The 21962-nt window shown below is 40.1% G+C and overlaps 1 protein-coding gene across 1 annotated transcript; it reads left to right on the top strand.

Annotated features, from left to right (window-relative positions):
- The first annotated feature begins 429 nt into the window (after positions 1–429).
- Positions 430–5382, top strand: LOC133795736 (nucleobase-ascorbate transporter 4). The gene is made up of 14 exons (XM_062233196.1): positions 430–823; positions 1158–1255; positions 1358–1534; positions 1780–1880; positions 1979–2054; positions 2349–2408; positions 2727–2911; positions 3387–3483; positions 3633–3719; positions 3836–3894; positions 4004–4095; positions 4218–4295; positions 4544–4704; positions 4822–5382. The coding sequence occupies exons 1-14, from the start codon at positions 736–738 to the stop codon at positions 5038–5040; spliced, it is 1578 nt and encodes a 525-aa protein (XP_062089180.1). The 5' UTR covers positions 430–735; the 3' UTR covers positions 5041–5382.
- The last annotated feature ends 16580 nt before the right edge of the window (positions 5383–21962 follow it).

The raw sequence follows: 21962 nt of genomic DNA, 5'->3' as shown, positions 1-21962 counted from the left end.
ATTGTGCTTTTATCCAAATAAAAATACATAAAATATGTACTTATTTTATTCTGGCTGGAAAATGACAACCTTCTGGGCAGCGATCACTGTGGCTGGAAAGATGTCTATCTATTTCATAGACAGTAGTTGAAATTACAATATTAAAATGACCAAATTACCCTTTCTTCTACTGCAAGCAATCAATGCCAATGCTTATGCTTCTCTTTGACATGATTGCCATTCCAAAAGCAGGCAAACAAACAAGAGTGTTATAGTAGTAATTTTAAGTATTTGAACTCTTCAAATTTACACTAATTATTCAATATATATAAAAAATGCATACTGCTTTTCTATGTTTAATCTGTTTTTTTTTTAATAAACATGGTAACCTAAATTAGGCTCTTTGAAACGTGTTAACTGGACAAAAATTATTAGTTCTTTTAGTATAAATTTCAATCGCTTGTTAGAGAAAATAGAACTAGAATGTAGATAGAGGTTGGTAGCTTTCCAGAGAAGAAAATAAGCAAAATGAATACCACCCATAAAACTGCAGAAAAAGAATACTAAACAGTACACATTGGGAGAAAAGATAGTCACTGACTGATAACTCTATAACCAATTGTCATAACCTCTCGCCGCCTAATTTCCTAAATTGGTCATCATCACCATCATCACTCTGTTTTCCTTGTTTCATTTTATACCCATTTTCTTCTTCTTCTTCTTCTCTGGTTTTTCAAAGCCATTAACAGAAGAAAGATGACAAAGGTGAATGAGTTCGAGCCCTTTCCCATCAAGGATCAGCTTCCTGGTGTTGACTTTTGCCTCAACAGCTCTCCTCCTTGGCGTAAGTCTTTCTATCTCTCTCTCATTGTCCTGTTTTATGGTCTTCTTACAGTTTTTGTACTTCGAAACCTGTTAGCTTTAACCCTCTTTCATGGCTTTCCCAGTTTCATAAGTACATTTTTGTTTGTTGTTTCTGATCATTGCTCTATACCTTTAGTCTCGCTTACTCTGTTTTTCGTTGCGTTCCCATGTGTTCTGGGTTTTCTTGTATTTACTTTAGTTTTATTAAGAACACTATTGTTACTCGTTTATTCTGGGTTACGCTATTGCTAGTCTTGTTTGGTTGCCGAGAACATTTCTTCTCTTTTTTTATTTTTTTTTCTACTTTAATACAGCTGAAGCCATACTTCTGGGATTTCAACAGTTCGTAGTAATGCTTGGGACCACGGTCTTCATCCCTACAATAATTGTCCCTATAATGGGTGGTGGCAACGTAAGAAAACTCACTGGAAAATCTTATGCCTGATTTTCCCATATGTAATTTGTTTTTGAAAATTTCGTTCCTAAGCCAATTTTACTCGTTGTTGCTGAATAGGTGGAGAAGGCTGAAGTAATAGAAACTGTGCTTTTTGTTGCTGGTATAAACACGCTCTTACAGACTTGGTTTGGGACTCGTCTTCCGGTCGTAATGGGTTCTTCATATGCAACCATTATACCCAGTCTCTCAATCGCTTTTTCCAACAGATTTAGCATATATGCGAACCCCCGTCAGGTTGGTTTAACTCATCTTTTTGTTTGTCTTTCTCTACTTATTTAATCTTATGAATATTTATATGGCAGCATTTACTAATATTGTTTTGTAATTTTTAACTAGTTATGTCTCCAAAATATGTATCACATGAATAGTTATTCTTGTTATGGATTGGTTAACATGGCCATATTATTCGGTTGCATATGACTTGCAGAATTTCTTTAAGTTTCTGCGTAGTTACTAATTCTTTTTGCATGGAATTTTAGAGGTTTAGACAATCCATGAGAGCTGTACAAGGAGCACTGATTATAGCAGCTTTCCTTCAAATTCTCATTGGATTCTTTGGCTTTGTCAGAATTTTTGCGAGGTGGGGATTATGCAAAGTTTCTACGTCTATGCTCATCCATATCTTTGTTTATTATAAATTGGTTTGACCAAAGATGTCACTTTCATGTTATATGATAGGTTTCTTAGCCCTCTTGCTGCGATTCCTCTTGTGACTCTAACTGGACTTGGGCTCTTTGCACTTGGTTTTCCACAAGTAAGAATAAATCTTTCAATTTTGTTATTTTCAGCACAAACTATTTCTTTTGTTGATCTTATCTGGTTTTGAGATTTTTGTTAGGTAAAACAAGCTGTGACTAAGTTGAAAAAAAATTCATATAAATTATAAGAATTAGGAAAAAAAGAAGTATTGGAAGGATTTGATCATTTCTAGCTATAATCATAATCCCAGATCATTCTCATATTTCTAAACCTTAAATTACTCTGCAACTTATTTGCCCAAATATTGATTTGTTTGCCTAAATGTTTTTTATTTGCTTGGTTCTTGTAGCTAGCAAGATGTATTGAGGTTGGACTCCCAGCATTGATAATAGTGGTTGTTCTGTCTCAGGTGATTTTTTTTTATTTCCCATCTTTTTATTTATTGCATTATTTTTATTTCAGTTCTTGGAGTTAAAAGGGACTGTGGAATTGTTATTGAAATTTGCATGAGGTTTACTTTTTCATTTTGGGCATGATCTACAATGGTGCCTACTGAAATCACTTCTTATCCTTGTAATCCATATGCATATTACAAAGATTTGTGAGGGGAATAAATAATGTGTGAAAGTGAACTTCATTTGTACATTATGTGAAGATGTCTTATATATAAACTCGTTTGTGTTTATTGACTACTTCTAATGTTTTTGTTTAACCAATTGTATTGCAGTATCTTCCCTACTTTACAAAATCGAAAAGAATGGTTTTTGATCGATTTGCTGTCCTCTTGGCAGTCTCAATTGTATGGTCATATGCAGAAATATTGACTATTGCTGGTGCATATGACAACAGATCTCCAAACACTCAATTTAGTTGCCGTACCGATCGTTCTGGGCTCATTAGCGCTGCCCCTTGGTGAGCTTATTTCTATCAATTTTCTAACAATCCTTAGCCCTGCAAGACTAGAAAATTTCAAGGAATGTTATCTCCAAAATATTTTATCATTCGTGCTTTTTCTCTAGTCAAATCAATGTGTAGGGAGAGATGTCATTAGACCAGGTTTCCTAAACTAATTATTAATCAAGATATCATTACCTTCCTTAGTCTCTTCAAAGTACTGCAAGTGTAGAGTAGAAACTATTCCAAATCACTGCGTCATATTTTAGATTTTCAGTTAAATCACTTCAACATCACATATGTTGTCATTATTGGGTTAGTGTTAAGCCTTAAGAAGTAAAAAAAGATCAAGGTTATTGTTGATGAGAGGTTGAACAAGTATATAATAGTAATTTAGATTTGGTGAAACATTCATTGACTGACTAACAAGATATTTCAGTATTTTTTTTTTCCAAGAATTTAGGAAAATACCAATTTTGTTCAATTTTTTCAGGATAAGGGTGCCATATCCATTTCAATGGGGACGTCCTTCTTTTAATGCTGGGGATGCTTTTGCCATGGTGGCTGCTTCTTTTGTTGCTTTTATTGAGGTTTGATCTGATAACTTAGTTCATACGTGTTTAAGTAGTAGGTCTCTACATGGCAGTAAAGATCATTGCTAGAACTTAAATCTGAAGTTCACGAGGTCACATATTACTCTTTTTTTTTAAGCTTAACAAGTGTATTTGTTTGGGAGCAGTCAATTGGTACATTCATTGCCGCGTCTAGATATGCAAGTGCCACAATTCCACCGCCTTCTGTTCTCAGTCGAGGTGTTGGCTGGCAGGTACCATGTGATCTAAAAATGCTTATGATTCTGTCATTAGGCAGAATCTCAGACATAAATGCTGCTGTCATTAGTCACTCATTGATATTAAAATTGTTGTTATGCCTAAATGATAGGGAATAGGCACTTTGCTGAATGGTTTATTCGGAACTGGGAGTACATGCTCAGCATCAGTGTAAATTTTAAATTCGCTCTTGCTTTTCTTGTTCAATGAGAATATCCGCTACTCTTAATTGTAGCATTCTTTAAAATGAGTGACTAACAATGTTATGTTGTTTATGCAGTGAAAACGCAGGCCTTTTGGGATTGACACGTGTTGGAAGTAGGAGAGTAGTTCAGATATCAGCAGCATTTATGCTATTCTTCTCCGTATTAGGTAATCACAGATAGCTGTCTTAAATTCTGTCTGTATATATTTGGATGTGTTTACAAGGAACTTTTTTTTAAAAGAAAAAACTGCATGGTTTGATGGTGTTATTATGTATTGTTAACTAACAGGAAAATTTGGAGCTGTTCTTGCTTCTATACCATTGCCTATTATGGCTGCTTTGTACTGTGTTCTCTTTGCTTATGTGGGTAAGTATTTCTTTCTTCAGCTTGATCTATAATTTGGATGGGAAACATTCTCTGTCTAACCTTTGTATTTGTGTTATTCTGAGTGTTTGGTAGTACTGTGAAATATAAGTTGTCAACTTATATTGGTCTTAGAATCTATGACTGGCGTATTATGAAATTGCTAAGATGAATTCCCAAGTAGTCTATTATAAACTCTAAAGAGTCTAAGCTAACTTTGATTTGTAACATACATATCCGGTGGTGAGCAGCTTCTGCAGGTATTACTTTCCTCCAGTTCTGCAACTTAAACAGTTACAGGACAAAGTTTATCATAGGCTTTTCTCTCTTCATGGGGCTTTCTGTGCCTCAGTACTTCAATCAATATCTTCTCATTTCTGGGTATGGTCCCGTCCATACTGGTTTGACATCAGTAAGTATAGTTTAATATCAAAACTTTTTTTTTTCTTTAAACTTTTCAGTCTCATGTTCTGGTAATGTCTTGGTAAACAATTGATTATAATAAACTTCATTTGTATTTTTTTGGCAGTTCAACAATGTGATGCAGGTGATATTTTCATCTGCAGCCACAGTGGCTATCCTCGTCGCTTTCACTTTGGATTGTACTCATGGTTACCGAGACGGCGTAACTCGAATAGACAGTGGCAGGCACTGGTGGGTGAAGTTCAGGTTTTTTAGTTCAGACACAAGGAGTGAAGAGTTTTATTCACTGCCCTATAATCTCAATAGGTTTTTCCCATCGTTCTAACTCTTTGGTTGCTTTTTCATCACCAATGAAGAACTAAAACAAAGAGGAGTTCAATCGAAATTGAAGAGACCAAGACCTACATTTTCCCTCCTTCTGGAGAGTATATAATTATCATAGATTGATATAAATGGTATATATAACATAGAGATTAATGAACCGTAAAAAGCAACATGTAATCACCAGACTTTTGAATAGTACTATTTGGCTAAAACAGCTATCATACGAATATGATGTATCATCAAACTATTACAAAACTCAAGTCAAGTAGTGAGAGCGCTACTATCGAATTGTAAGACTACTTTTATTCGTCAAATAGTAAACTAAATCTAGTTCTCTCATAAATTCAGTTCACAATTTTGTAAGTGGTTTCAATGTCACGACAAGGGCATGTGTCACTTTCAAACTTCCATAAGGGTCTAAAAATAGTTGAATTGAATTAGACCTGTACCGTTAAAAGCTCCACCGAAAATTTTTATGTTGTCTGGTTCTATAATCTCCTTTACTATTCTCTCATTTTAGCTGTCGTTTGATACAGCAAGACGAAAAAACAATCATGTAGAACTTAAATTCCCTATCTAGTCTAAAACAGTACGTAATTGTCAAATGCAAGTCCTGTCTGTGTCTTCCCCTAATCAAGGTATGGTCCTCTCTCATCACATGACCGTCTTAGGTGCTTGAAATCTCTACTCCTAGGTGACAACCAAGCTATTAGTGTGATTTTGATTATCTCTAACGTATATATTATTTATTATAATTGTATTGTCTAAAAAAGAATTTCATGATTGTGGAGTGTGTTCTAACGTTGTTCACACCGGGTTCATGTGGACTGGTACTTATAAAACAAGAGCTTAATATTTGCTACTATTGCAGTGACATATACAAGTCATAAGTTACCGATCTGACTTTCTGAACTCAAATGTCATAAAGTGGTTAATCCCAACTAAGATATAAGGGTCGGAAAATGAAAAACTTTGTGCTATTCCTAACCTCGCGGAAGTCAAGAAAATGCTTTGATCTAGGAAGTAAATGGTTATTACTGAATAAATATGCGAAGTAATATACGAGGTCGAAGAGGAGATCAACCCAAGGATAGATGAGGACACGGTCGATCTCGGGCTAATTGAAGAGCTCAAAGACATTGAGCTCGATGATAAGAACACCACTAAGGTGGTAAAGATTGGGAAGAACCTTCCAAAGGATGTGAGATAGCAATTAATCCACTTCCTGAGGGAAACCAGGATGTATTCGCATGGTCGCACTCAAATATAATTGGGATCAACCCAAACATAATAAGCCATGCGTTGAATATAGACAAAAACTTCCCACCAAAGCAACAGAAAAGAAGGCTCCTAGATAACGAAAGGAAGAAGGCCTTGAAAGAGGAGGTCGAAAGACTAAAAGAAAATTGGTTTATCCGAGATGCTTTCTATTCGAATTGGATAGCCAATCTAGATCTAGTCCCGAAGCCCAATGGCAAGTGGCGAACTTGCATTGACTATTCGGACCTCAACGAGGCGTGTCCAAAGGACTGCTTCCCCTACCTCGAATCGATCAACTCGTGGATGCTACCTCGGGTCACAGCATCATGTCGTTCATGGACGCATATTCTGGATATAACTAGATAGCCATGCATGCACTCGATTAGGAACATACGAGTTTCATGACTCATAAAGGTCTATACTATTATAATGTGATGCCCTTCGGACTCAAGAACGCCGAGGCCACATACCAGAGACTGGTAAATGAAATGTTTGCCGAGAAAATAGGGAACATCATGGAAGTGTATGTGGACGACATTTTGGTTAAGTACAAACACAATTGTAACCATGTTGACGACCTCCCAGAGTGTTTTGCCATACTTCGAAAGTACAACATGAGATTCAACCCGCAAAAATGCTTGTTTGGAGTATCTTCGGGAAAATTTCTCAGATTTATAGTAAATGCTTGGGGCATAGAGGAAAACCCGAATAAGATATATGCTTTGATTGGCATGCTTTTACCTCGAAAGCATAAAGATGTCCAGAGTTTAACTGGACGAATGGCGGCTTTAAGTAGGTTTGTATCGAAATCTATAGATAGATGCCTACCATTCTTTATCCTTTCGAGAGGGGGCAAAAAGTTCAAATGGTCAGACGAATGAGAGCTCGCTTTTCAAGCCCTTAAAAAACATCTCGCTGAACCACCTATCTTATCCAAATTAGTCATAGGGGAAATATTGTACTTGTACCTCGCTACGACTGAACATGAAATTAGTGCGGTACTTGTTTGGGAAGATAAGAAAGGAAAAAAACCTATTTGTTATGTCATTAAAAGGTTACTGGGAGTAGAGTCGAGGTGTTCATTGATGGAAAGCTAGCCCTGTGCTTAATACATGCATCCCGAAAACTCTGACCCTACTTCTAGGCATATCCCGTACATGTGCTGATTGATCAACCATTGGGGCAGTTATTGTCGAAACCCGAAGTGTCCGGGAGACTATTGAAATGGGTAGTCAAACTTGGGCAGTTCGAGATCACGTATCACCTGAGAACGACGATAAAAGGACAAGCCTTGGCCGATTTCATAGTCGAATGCACTTGAATCTCAAACGAGGAAATCGTAACCCCAGCTCGCGAGTTGTGGAGACTTTACATTGATTGTTCTTCGAACGAGAATGGGCCAGGGGCATGAATTATCCTCATTACCCCATTAGGAAGCAGGTTTCACTCAGCCATACGGTTTGGCTTTGAGGCATCAAACAACGAAGCTGAATACGAGGCACTATTAGCAGGACTTCGAATAGCTTCCGAACTAAAAGAAAAAGCCATTCACTGCTATAGTGACTCCCAATTGGTTGTCAATCAGGTCCTAGGAGAATACCAGGCTCGGGGGGTTAAAGTGGCAGCATACTTGGAGAAGGTCAATGCGGCAGTTGGACAATTTTAATTTTACGCGATTGAGCAAGTTCTGCGGGAATAGAATTCGAATTCAGATGCTTTAGCTCAACTTGCCGAAACCAAGGAAGCCAACACACTCAATGTGCTACCAGTCGAATTTCTACCATTGTCAGGCATAGCCGAGCTCGACAAAGACGTCAACATGATAGACTCACAGCCTACTTAGATGACTCCCATAATAGACCACCTTGAGACCGGGAGGCTCCCAGCAGACCGGAACGAGGCCAGAAAGCTAATGTACAAGATACCAAGATATAATATCTTGGAGGGGAGATTGTACAGAAGAGGATATTCTATGCCGTTATTAAGGTGTGTAACTCCACTCGAAGCTAGAAAGATCCTAGAAGAAATCCATGAAGGATTTTGTGTAGATCACACCAGGGGGCATAGTTTGTCAAAGAAGGTAATTAGGCAATGATATTTCTGGCCTACGGTGAAACCAAAATTGTTCAAATATGTCAAACGCTGTGATAAATGTCAATGATTCACATCAATCCCGCAATCTCCACCAACCGAGCTCCCCATGGCCATTTGCGGTATGGGGAATCGACCTCGTAGGATCACTCCCAATAGGAAAAGGGGGAGTTAAGTATGCCATAGTTTCTATTGATTGCTTCACTAAATGGACAGAGGCCAAACCTCTAGCCACAATCACCTCAAAGAAGGTCTTATGCTTCGTGGGAAAAAAAATATAATTTGTAGGTATGGGGTACCAAGGAAAATAGTGTCAGACAATAAAACCCAGTTCGATAGCGAGCTGTTTACACAATTTTGTGAATAGAATAGAATAATCAAGAGTTTTTCCTCAGTAGCCCATCCACAAGAAAATGCCCAGGTCAAAGCCGTAAACAAGACTCTGAAGAGCTCCATTAAGAAGAGGCTCGAAGAAGCTAAAGCAAAATGGCCAGAAGAATTACCACAAGTCCTATGGGTTTACAGAACAATAGCTCAAACCTCAACAGGACATACCCCCTTCTCCCTGGCTTATGATTGCGAAGATATGTTGCCCATTGAGGTCATAATTCCAACGATTAGACGCGAAGCATAAAACCAGACCCAGCTCAAGGATACCCTAGACCTTATTGAAGAAAAACAAGAAGAAGCCTAGCTTAAAAATCTTGTATACCAGCAAAGGGCCACAAGGTACTTCAATAAGAGGGTTCGAGACAAACACTTTGGATTGGGAGATCTGATGCTTAAGTGTGTATTTTTGGCCACAAAATACCCATATGAAGGTGTGCTCGGGCCTAATTGGCAGGGACCTTACCAAATTGAATCCATTATTCGACCCAGTGTTTATAAACTAGAGAGATTGAATGGAGGATTGGTTCCACGAGCTTGGAAAGGTGAACATCTACGACCTTATTACCAATAATACAAGAATGATGTTTATTTATTTTTAACCAAGCTTGTATTTAATTTTTGCTTTCTATTAATAAAGCATTTTTCCTTATTCCGATTGTATTTTTATTGTTATATCTTTTGCAAGCTCCCGAAATTCAATAACCTAAGATTTTACAATCATAGGAGATTACAATCATAGCATAGGCTTGAAAATATAGCATCAATAAAAATAATATTATAGTGGCTGGATTATCAACCAAACACGATTTAAACAAGTATGGAAGAAACCAAAAAACACTAATCGACAATATTAAAAGTTGGAATTCTAGATAAACCAACGAAATTCATAAGTCAAGACAGGGCTGAAATTTTTTGCAAAAAGTTTCGACCTCGTAACCTCGAGACCATACTTGAGGAAGAGGAAAAGTTATTATACTTCAGCAAGAAACAACTAGACTAACAAGACTACACGCCAACAATCATCTTTAAACGCAAAAATACATGGTAAAAGTAGTGTTCGAACTTGATTATAACGAGGTCAAAATTATGCAATCGAATGAACTATGTATGAATATGTAGAAGTTCAAACTTAAGCACATCCGTATTTGTATAAATAAAAAAAAAATACAAGAACAAGTCCTCAATAATATGCTCGAAATACCTAGAGTATGATGCATAAGGATAAGACGCAAGCTATATGTAGATAATATGCATAAAGATTTCGAGAAAGAGATTTAAGCATAAAACTACTAGTAAAATATATGAACCAAATCAGATAATAAAATAGCTCGAGCTTGAGCTATGGTATAAATTTTCTCAACCCAAAGAGCCTTAATTAAAACTATATTACAAAAAAAAGATAAGGAACACAACCCTTGTGAAGCAGATAAATTATTTCTGGCCGGCAGGAGCAGACTCAGCCTCTTCTCATTTCTCCTGCTCGCCACCCGCCTCCAAGGTGATGCCCGTGGTCACCTTTTCCTTAACCAACCGAGCCTTCCATTTGGTAAGAAAATCCTCTTCCTTGTCCATTAGGAATTAGGTGTCAATCTCGGGATTAAGCGACCACATTCTGTACATAGCTCGGTCAGTAGCCCACTCCTTCTTGGATATGAACTCCTCGAGCATACATTTATTCTCGTCCTTGAGGATTTCATAGGCGGTGCTCTTTTCCTCTTTAAGGTGCTCAATCTTAGCCTTGGGAGCGTCAAAATCAGTCGTCTTGGTGTCAAGCTCTACCTTCGAGTGACTGGTTTCAGCCTCAAAGGAGGTGAGCTTATCCTAGGTTGCTTTGAAGGTATCCTCGACCTTGGCCTGGGCCTCCTTCGCATCTTTAAGTGAATTCTCAGCCTTGGACTGGGCTCCCTTGGCCTCTTTTAGGTTGTTCAAGCTTGATGGGCATCGTTGACCCGTTTCTCATCGGTCGCGACCTTCGAGGACAGGAGGGAGTACTGGAGCATAAATTCGAGGAGGGCCTAAAGGGAAAACAATAACAGATAGAGAATATAAAAATATCTGTGAAATTAAAGAGTTGAATAAGTAAGGTAGACTTACAGAAACCCTGAGCTCTAGAGACTTATCAAAGAGAGTCGTGGTGTTGTTTCCCATCAAGAACTTCCACACGTTGTTGTCAAGGTTGCTGAATGATTGGCCAGTTTGCGACAGCAAGTCGGAGCACATGTCGGCTGCTATGGCTCCAACCTCATTCACCAAAGGATACTCTGGCATATGTGACATCGCGCAGGAACAACAGTTGGGGTCGGGGCACCTGCTGGCTTCGATGCCTTCTGCTCCACAATTTTTTTTACCTTTATCCCCAGTGAGGAATTTACCAGGGGGGGGGGGGGAGGAGTCTTGGTCTTTGTCTTGCTGGGGGCAGCCTTTGAGGTCGCCAAAAGAGGATCCTCAGTAACCCTTGCAGCCTTAAAAGGAGCAGCATCCTTCTTCGAAGTTACGCGACCTCGCTTCCTACCTCGGGCCTTGGGGGGAATCCCAAGGATGTTATCGAGATCTGAGTCCATATTGTCTAAAATAGAAAAAAGATTGATTATGCTTGAAAAAAATAAAACTTTATAAGTCCAACATTGAAACTTTTATGTAAAAGGAACCTAACTAGAGGACTCCTTAGAGCTCGAGCTCGAGGACCAGGAAATCCCCCTATCTTCTGACGAGGCTAAGGGGGTCCCTTCCCTAAAAGTAGGGGACATCCTTGAGAGGTCCCTATAATCATTAGTCCTATATTGGACTACTATCTCATCCCAAACTTCATTTAAACTGTACATTGTTTGGTATCTCCCCAACAAACTATCAAACCTATGCACTTTAAAGATCTACCCCTGACCAGACCATGAAATTGCTCCAGGGATCTTTAAACAGGATTACAACATTGGGTTCTTGTCTAAGAAGGGTGGGAGACAACTTGGTAGGTCTAGCATGACTTTACCTCCATCATACGAGCTTATCGAGGTCTTGTGCTTCAGTTCCTGAGCACGAAGGTTTGACTGAGCAGGGAATAGGGCCGCGTGAGTGTTTCCCCCTAGAGGGAAGCTTGGCCGTTGGAAATGGGACGTCTTCTGTAGCGTCCCAAATTTGCTAATAAGGCTCAGGGCCTTGATTAGCATGCTTGGAGGGCAATAATTGAGTTATTTTGTTAATATGTGAATTTGATAAATATGTGATTAGAAATGCATGTTTAGGTGAATTAAATATGCATGTGGGCCCCATTTGGTTGCTAGGGGCATATTTGTAATTTTAGCCTGTTGAGGGCATAAATGTAGTATTTGTATATATTGTGATTGACACCACATGTGAGTGGTGATATATTTGTGGTGCATGATCCAAGACGGTCCTAGGGAGCTGCTTAGCTAGAAAGTCACAACGGGGTCAAATACTCGGCTCGGGAGTAGCTTAGGGGTATTTTGGGAATACTATAATGTATTCGGGAATTATTGAGTGGCGGTTAGTAATTTAGTAATGGTTTAGACATGTCGGGAATAAACGGGGATTTATAGGAATAATTGGGGACTTAACGAGATATGGCAAATGACTAAATTGCCCTTGGAGGCGCTTAAGGATTTAAATAAGCTCAAGGGTATTCTAGACCTTTTGTATAGGAGGGGATTTTGATCAAATAATGTAGCTGATTATAGGGTCATGTAGAAGGAATTAGAAGGAAACAAACAGAATGAAACTCTCAGCTCTCTCTCTTTCTTTCTCTCCCAATCGGTTCTCTCTCCCTCTCTAAGGTGTTGATTTTTTGGAGGATCATAAGGCAAAAACTCAGGAGCTCAAGGGCTTAGCTAGGATAAAGGGTAAGTTTTAACTCAAATCTTGATGAATTTACACTGGAAGTGTTGAATTAGTGAGCTGAATTGTGTTTTATTTTGTGGGTCATTGAAATGAAGACTTGGCAAGGTTCAACTTGGAATTAGTGGATTTAAGTTTTGAATTTGATTGGGAAAGCAACTCAGGGTCAAATTTCTAATTGAGGTAAGAGTTCCATGCATCTCTAAAATGTAATTGCTGGTGTGGTTTAAGTTTTCTGAAGGGTGGTTTAAACTTTGTGAAGTGCGGTTTAAGTTTTGTGAATTTTGAACCACTAGGTGATTCTTGGGTTTGATAGTGTGTTTGGAGTTTGTTGTTGTTGTTTCTGAGTTGCCATACTGTTATTTGGGGTTTTAGGTCAAATTTGGACTTGGGTGTACCTTGATATTGATTTGGAAGAGTTTTGGCTCGAGAAAAATGTTGGGAAAACCCAGTTTTCTGGGTTCGGGTATGAGCGCCGCGACCCTATTCTTCTGTGCCGCGGCGCTAGGTTGAATCAGGATTGGGGAACCATTCTGGGCACCGCAGCCCCTATAGGGCTATGCTGCGGCGCTAGGCCAATTTTAGGAGACAAGATTTTGTGTTTTTAGGGTTTTGGCTTAGGGGGGCTCGGGGGACGCTTTTGCTACCTTGTGTGGGGAAACGGGAGGTCTCGAGAGCACGAGATTGGTTCCGGGGGATGATTATGATTTGGTTAGTAATGAGAATGCTATGTATGTGTTGTGACTAGGTTTTCAGCGAGGCTCGGGTTAGAGGGCTGTGCTCAGGATTTCAGTGCTGAAGAAGCTCGGGACACAGGTAAGAAAACTGCTGTACCCGTAGAGCAAGGCACGACCCTATATGATTGTGTACAGGGAGTAGCCCCATTGATTATGTTAATACACGTTTAAGTATTTGTTTAACTATGCTATGTGTGCATATATGTGAATGAATGGTAAGAGCCAGGAATGGTGAAGGCTGAGAACAACAAAGGCTGGGAACGGCGAAGGCCGAGAACTACGAGGGGCCGGGAGCAGCATTTAGCACGCGGAGTGCGAGTTGCCAGGGTGAGACCCTAAAGGATACCTGGGATATCCTCATGGTGCAGATCGTGCACCCAGGGCCTGGTAAAGCACTTGGGATGACATGGCCGTATGTGTTGAGCCTGTTGGCGGATTTGTTATATCATGAATGTTTGATATGCGTATGTTATTTATTTGTATGGAGTTTTCTTGCTGGGCTTCGACTCACGGGTGCTCTGTGGTGCAGGTAAGGGCAAGGGGGAAGTTGACCAACCACGAGTACGGAGAGCGTGAAGCGATGCGTACATGTTTGGCCTGTCTGGCTGCCACGACCAGGGGTATTTTTTTGGGAGATGTTTTGTACTAAATCTTATTTTATCGTGTAGTCGACTTTAATCATATTTTGAATTGTAAATATTTATAAACAGTATTTTGGGATCCCGAATGTTAAACGCTTTATAATTTTCAATGAATGACTACATTTTCAAATTATGTGATTTTAATACAGTTTAGTTACACTTTTGACCTAAATTCTTGATTAGAAAGTTAAATATACATTTTAAACTCACTTAATAACGACTCCAAGGTAGTAGGGCGTTACAACTTGGTATCAGAGCGAGCCAAGGTTTATGGTTCCTAGAGATTGACCGAACATGTACACACACTGTCAGTGACAAGCTCGACTCAGGGTTGGTTGGTAATGACTGAATTATATGTCTGATTTTGTGCTTAAATGCCCTGTTTGCCTACTTATCTTATATAGAGCATGGTGACCGAGTTAACATATGCATGATGCCAGGGCATGGCCCGTTGAGTGTTATATGCTATTTGTGTTATGTGGATTGTTGTTATGGTTGGTTGATGTGAATTGAGAGGTGGTTTTGGATGTTGTTATCATGCCTGATGAGCGACGTCATTGATTGCAGGCATATTGTTGAGATGCCTCGACAATCATCTAGACTCCGCAGCAGTAGGGCTGAGGATGACAACCAGGGTCAGGACCCTCCACCTACACCACAGAATTGGCAACAGATGTTAGTTGAAATGGAAGCGAGACTGCAACAAACAGAGGAAGAACTTCGACAGTTGAGGCAGCAGGCCCCTCCTCAGGCCACTGGGTTGCCAGTTCAGCAGGCTATGGCGCCAGTGCCGGTTCAGCCTATTATGGAGAACTGGTGGGAACCTTTGTATGAGAGGTTCAGGAAGCAGCATCCTCCCACCTTCGAGGGTGGACCAGACCCACTGCGGGCAGAGCAGTGGATGAATATGATTTCCTCCAGCCTGGATTTTATGAGGGTGGAAGGAAACGAGAGGGTAGCTTGTGCCAGCTACATGTTCAGAGAGGATGCCCGCATCTGGTGGGATGTAGTGACTCAGAGGAGGAATGTGGCAGTTATGACTTGGGAAGAGTTCAGAAATATCTTCAATGAGAAATATTATAGTGTTGCAGTCCGAGCTGCGAAAGTTGACGAGTTCATCAACCTAACCCAGAATCGGTTGACCGTTACTGAGTATGCTTTGAGATTTGACCGGTTGGCAAAGTTCGCACTAGATTTGGTGCCGACTGATGCGGCAAGAAGGGATAGGTTTGTGCGGGGATTGAATGTTATGATCGCCCATGATGTTAAGATTACCTTGGACCCAGAGACTACTACTTATGCTCAGGTAGTGGACAAGGCCCTTACTGCTGAGGGGGCCAAGGATCAGATTTGGAGAGAGGGCGCTGCTAGGGGCGATGCCAGGAGGACAGTGCCTCCTTTTACTAGATCTAGTCGGGGTAGTGGGCCCAGTGAGCAGAAGAGAAAGGCCCCAGATTCCTTCATTCCTCCTAGCTCAGGTAGGAGGGCCTGGGGTGCATTTAGTGGCTGTCAGGGCGGGGGTGACAACTGGAGAAGTTTTCCAGTGTGTCCTCGGTGCAGACGACAACATCAGGGGGAGTGCAGGATCAGGGCCTGCTTTACTTGTGGGAGTGTCAGCCATCTGAAGAAGGATTGTCCACAAGCTAGAAAAAAGGAGTCGAAGCAGGGAGATAGCCTTACTCTTGCCAGAGTATTCACCTTGACTTAGACTGAGGCGGAGACTAGCCCCTCGGTCATGACATGTTAGATTTCTAGTGCTGGTTCTTCTTTTAGTGCGTTGATTGATTCGGGAGCCACTCGTTCATTTGTGTCTGCTAGAGTGATAGATCAGCTGTGTAGACCTAGTGATTTGTATGCTAAGGGTTTTCAGACTTTGTTGACAACTAGGGAATTGGTAGTCTTTAGGAGATGGATTAGAGCATTGCCAGTAGAGATAGATGGTAGGGAATTTTCGGTGGATCTGATTGAGTTAGTGATGGATGACTTCAATATGATTCTAGGGATGGATTGGTTATCGAAGTATGGGGCGACGATTGAATGCAAGCACAGAATGGTGACTTTTGAACCAGAAGGGGAGGTACCCTTTGTATTTGTGGGGACAGTCAGTGGACCGCGGGTACCTATGATTTCAGCAGTGAAGGCTAGAGACCTAATGCAAGAAGGTTGCATAGGATTCCTAGCGAACATTATGGATACCTCTAAGGTTGTGTTGGTTGGACCGGGTGAGACCAGATTGGTATGTGAGTTTCCAAATTTATTTCCAGTAGACCTGCCAAGGTTGCCGCCGCAGTGGGAGATTGAGTTTGTTATAGAATTGGCTCTAGGGGCAGAGCTAGTATCTAGGACACCTTACAAAATGGCTCCAGCGAAGTTGAAGATTCAGTTGCAGGAGTTACTGGATTTGGGGTTCATCAGACCGAGTTTTTCGCCATGGGGTGCTCCAGTGTGGTTTGTCAAGAAGAAGGATGGATCTCTTAGGATGTGTATTGACTACAGGGAGCTGAACAAGTTGACCATTAAGAACAAGTACCCATTACCTAGGATAGACGACTTGTTTGACCAGTTAAAGGGGAAGACAGTGTTCTCTAAGATCGATCTCCGGTTAGGTTACCATCAGTTAAGGATTAAAGAGGAGGACATACCAAAGACCGCTTTGTGCATGAGGTATGGACATTATGAATTCCTGGTTATGTCCTTTGGATTAACCAATGCCCTAGCAGCTTTTATGGACATGGTGAATAGGGTTTTCAAGGACTACTTGGACAAGTTCGTGATTGTGTTTGTTGACGACATTCTGGTTTACTCTCATTCAGAGACAGAGCATGAGCAACATCTACGTTTGGTATTGCAGCGATTGAGAGAGCATAAGCTATATGCTAAGTTCAGCAAGTGCGAGTTTTGGCTACCGCAAGTCACGTTTTTAGGCCATATTGTCAGTAAGGAGGGGATTCTAGTTGACCCAAGTAAGATTGAGGCAGTGAGAGATTGGCCTAGGCTGAGCAGTGTTCCAGAAGTGAGGAGTTTTCTGGGATTGGCAGGGTATTATCGACGATTTGTTGAGGGGTTCTCCAGGATAGCTATACCGTTGACTGAATTGACGAGGAAGAAGACTAAGTATGTTTGGACAGAAAAATGTGTGAACAGTTTTACGGAATTGAAGCAGCGACTGATCACCGAGCCAGTGTTGAGTCTGCCGACAGACAATGAAAAGTTTGTGGTTTATTGTGATGCTTCCAGACAGGGTTTAGGGTGTGTGTTGATGCCAGCTAGAAAGGTGACAGCCTATGCATCGAGAAAGTTAAAGGAGTATGAGCAGAGATATCCCACGCATGATCTGGAGTTGGTAGTGGTGGTATTTGCACTTAAGGTTTATAGACATTATCTGTATGGTGAGAAGTGCGAAATATACACCGACCATAAGAGTTTAAAGTACTTTTTTACTCAGAAGGATTTGAATATGCACCAGAGATGGTGGCTAGAGTTGGTAAAGGATTATGATTGTGATATCCTATACCATCCTGGGAAGGCTAATGTAGTGGCTGATGCATTGAGTTGGAAGGGCCCAAGACAGTTGTTCAGTTCGCGGCAGATATCTGATAAATTAGCTGAGGAGATGACTAAAGCAGGTATAGAGTTGATGGCTGGTCAGTTAGCCAACATCACTCTTCAGTCTTCACTCTTTGAGAGGATCAAGGAGGCGCAACGGAATGATTCCCAGTTGAGAGGGCACAGAGAGAGTGTTTTAGTCAGAGCGGCTAAGGACTTCTCTATCTCGAAGATGGGGTTACTGAAGTACAAGGGTCAGATCTATGTTTCGATGGATTCTGATATCCGGCAGGAGATCTTGGATGAATCGCATACCAGTCCCTACTCTTTGCATCCGGGTTCGACGGAGATGTACCAAGATTTGAGAACCTTGTATTGGTGGTCGGGAATGAAGAGGGACATGGTGGATTATGTGGCTAAGTGCTTAACTTGTCAGCAAGTAAAGGTTGGACATCAGAGGCTAGCAGGGTTATTGCAACCTCTAGGGATTCCAGAGTGGAAGTGGGAAGATATCACCATGGACTTCGTGGTTGGTTTGCCGAAGACTGTGGGACAGCATGATTCAGTGTGGGTGATCGTGGATAGGTATACCAATTCCGCCCACTTTTTACCTGTTAGGACGACTTATAATGTGGAGCAATATGCCGAGTTATATGTGAAGGAAATCGTTCAAATTTATGGGGCTTCGAGGTTGATAGTATCCGACAGAGACCCCACCTTCACCTCCAAGTTTTAGGAGAGTCTGCAGAAGGCTATGGGCACGCGGTTGCAGTTTAGTACCGCTTATCATCCTCAGACATATGGACAGTCTGAGAGGACGATTCAGATACTAGAAGATATGCTACGAGCTTGTGTGCTAGATTTTGGGGGATCTTGGAGTAAGTATCTCCCTTTGATTGAGTTCTCGTACAATAAAAATTATCAGGCGACTATCGGGGTTGCTCCGTACAAGATGCTATATGGAAGAAAGTGTAGATCACCTATCCATTGGGATGAGACGAGTGAGAGAAGGTACTTAGGTCCTAAGATGGTCCAGAGGACCAATGAGGCGATTGAAAAGATTAGAGCTCGAATGCTCGCCTCCCAGAGTCGCCAGAAGAGTTACTCGAACTTGAAATGCAGGAGCGTAGAATTTCAGGTCGGTGACCATGTGTTCCTTAGGGTTTCACCTTTGAGAGGAGTGAAATGGTTTGGTGTTCGGGGCAAGCTGAGCACTAGGTTTGTTGGTCCCTTTGAGATTCTGGAATGGGTTGGAGAGGTAGCTTACAGGTTGGCAATGCCTCCAGCTTTATTGGGGGTTCATGATGTGTTTCATGTGTCCATGCTCCGGAAGTATGTATCAGATTCTACACTCGTGTTGAGTTATGAGAACTTGGAGATAGATCAGGATTTGTAATATGAGGAGAAGCCGATTCAGATTCTTGACCGAAAGGATAAAATCTTGCGGAGCAAGATCATCGCCTTGGTGAAAGTGCTGTGGAGGAACAACAAGGTAGAGGAAGCGACGTGGGAACTTGAATCAGATATGCGGTAGCGGTATCCCGAGTTGTTCAGGTAATTTTGAGGATGAAGTTTCTATAAGGAGGCGATAGTTGTAGCGTCCCAAATTTGCTAATAAGGCTTAGGGCCTTGATTAGCATGCCTGAAGGACAATAATTGAGTTATTTTGTTAATATGTGAATTTGATAAATATGTGATTAGAAATGCATGTTTAGGTGAATTAAATATGCATGTGGGCTCCATTTGGTTGCTAGAGGCGTATTTGTAATTTTAGCCCGTTGAGGGCATAAATGTAATATTTGTATATATTGTGATTGAAACCACATGTGAGTGGTGATATATTTGTGGGGCATGATTCAAGATGGTCCTAGGGAGCTGTTTAGCTAGAAAGTCACAACGGGGTCAAATACTCAGCTCGGGAGGAGCTTAGGGGTATTTTGGGAATATTATAATGTATTCGGGAATTATTGAGTAGCGGGTAGTAATGGTTTAGACATGTCGGGATTAAACGGGGATTTATAGGAATAATTGGGGACTTAACGGGATATGGCAAATGACTAAATTGCCCTTGGAGGCACTTAAGGATTTAAATAAGCTTAAGGGTATTTTGGACCTTTTGTATAGGAAAGGATTTTGATCAAATAATGCAGCTGATTATAGGGTCATGTAGAAGGAATTAGAAGGAAATAAACAGAATGAAACTCTCAGCTCTTTCTTTCTCTCCCAACCGGTTCTCTCTCCCTCTCTAAGGTGTTGATTTTTTGGAGGATCATAAGGCAGAAACTCAGGAGCTCAAGGGCTTAGCTAGGATCAAGGGTAAGTTTTAACTCAAATCTTGATGAATTTCTGCTGGAAGTGTTGAATTAGTGAGCTGAATTGTGTTTTATTTTGTGGGTCATTGGAATGAAGACTTGGCAAGGTTCAGCTTTGGATTAGTGGATTTAAGTTTGGAATTTGATTGGGAAAGCAGCTCAGGGTCGAATTTCTACTTGAGGTAAGAGTTCCATGAATCTCTAAAATTTAATTGTTGGTGTGGTTTAAGTTTTCTGAAGGGTGGTTTAATGTAGAGTCCCAGAACTTTACTTAGCTAGTTAGATAGTAGTAGTAGTAGTAGCTAGTAGTAGTTATAGTATGATAGTTACTGTGGTTTTTGGTTCAAGCCAGAACTTAGTTGAACACTCGTATCAACACTTATAGATTTTATAAGTTTAACTTATAGTTTAAGAATATTAATTATAACATAAGATTTGATTGATATAGCTGATTATAAAGATGCCATTTATTATACTATAAGGTTTAGATATAATTAATAAGATCATGACACTTGTCGTGTGCATGTTTATTCAAGGATTTAATTATAGTTTAAATAAAAGAAAGTTCTAGAAACTCTAGAGTCTTCCAAGACCATTAAGAGCATGACATTTGTCACAATCTTGTTTATTTGAGAATTTTAGCATTTTAATAGAAGTTTCTAGAACCTCTAGACCCTTCCAGAACTTGCTGGAATCACGTATTACTCAGTCAAACCTGATTAATCAATTCAAATTATGGTGAAAAAGTGAAATTATGTGTTTAATATATTTACGTATGCTGATATATCACAGCCTAAGGGCTGATATATCGCCAACAGAAGATACGAAAAATACGTTGACTTTGCACGAACGAACCAGCCTTGGGAATACTGGGTGAGGCGATATATCGCCTATAGGGGGCGATATATCAGCCCAACCTATGTATTTTTGAAAGTTCGGTTTTTCAATTTTAAAAAAATAGCCTTAACCTCTTGACTAGCCTCTGAACGTTTTTGACTGAGTCTTAAGCACCTGTTGAACGAATATTCAAATATTTTTCAATTAATATTCATTATTTTATTCAAGCTAAAAGAAGATATTTCCACACCTTGAACTCTATAAATAGGACCTAGTACCCATCCATTTTCTCATTCTTCAAGCTGTGTTTAGAGCCTTCAAGCTGCTAGGGTTACTATAGAGTGATAAACACTTGGGTTGGGATAAAAGCTTTATCATCTTAAGCTTTATAAACACTTGGGAAGTGAGATATAGAGTGTGTTTTCAATATCAAGGTGTAGATCGGTTTTAGTACATCCAAAGGTATTCCTATGGCTCTTTAGTTTTCCTTAGTTTTCTTTACTCAAATCCTAACTCGTTGTTTTTGATTCTTGGTTAGGTATTTAAGTTCTTTGAACTTATGGTTTCTTTTCGATAAGTTTCTTCCTGGTGGTTTAGTTCTCTTCTTTTCATCTCTTTTCTTTAGAAATACTCACCATTCTTATTGTTGGTTTTAGGAGTGTTCCAAATCCCGTCCTTATTCTCAAAGATCCCAGTATTGGTAAGGAAAATAGGATAGATTTTGTATTCTTTTATGTGTTTATGCTATGATATATGTATGATATGTTTTTAGTTTTTTAAGCATATAATTTGTTTAGATAACAAACATATAAATTGTTTAGATAACAAGTCCCAATAATATATTCCTTGGGCATATGATTGTTTAGATAACGAGCCCCATAAATTTATATGACTTGATTAGATAACTAAGCCCCATAAATTTATGGGCATATGATTGTCTAGCTAGAAAGCCCCAATAATTATGGGCATATTACTTGCTTGGCTAGCAAGCCCCACAAATCTATATGGGCATATGACTTGCTTAGTTAATAAGCCCCAAGTAGTATGATGGCCATTGTAGTCTTATATGATATATGTTTTTATAGTATATATTTATGATATAGTCTTATGTATATGATTTATGTTATATGTTGTTAGTAGATTTTCCTTGCTGGGCATTAGGCTCACTCCTTTATTTTTTTAGTGTGATGCAGGAAACTAGATACAGAGGTGGAAGGATTCTTGGTGGCTTGACTTGTGTATTGAGGATGAATGGAAGGAATG

Source organism: Humulus lupulus, chromosome 1, assembly GCF_963169125.1.
Source record: "Humulus lupulus chromosome 1, drHumLupu1.1, whole genome shotgun sequence".
NCBI lineage: Eukaryota > Viridiplantae > Streptophyta > Magnoliopsida > Rosales > Cannabaceae > Humulus > Humulus lupulus.
Note: the sequence above shows the minus strand (reverse complement) of the source record. Positions and strands in the feature narration are given on the sequence as shown.

Bases quoted from the DNA above. Each gene is read 5' to 3' on its own strand.
- LOC133795736 (XM_062233196.1), top strand. From the start codon at position 736: ATGACAAAGGTGAATGAGTTCGAGCCCTTTCCCATCAAGGATCAGCTT. The intron at 1,881-1,978 runs GTGGGGATTATG...GTTATATGATAG, and splicing joins TTTGTCAGAATTTTTGCGAG to GTTTCTTAGCCCTCTTGCTG. The intron at 2,912-3,386 runs GTGAGCTTATTT...CAATTTTTTCAG, and splicing joins CTCATTAGCGCTGCCCCTTG to GATAAGGGTGCCATATCCAT.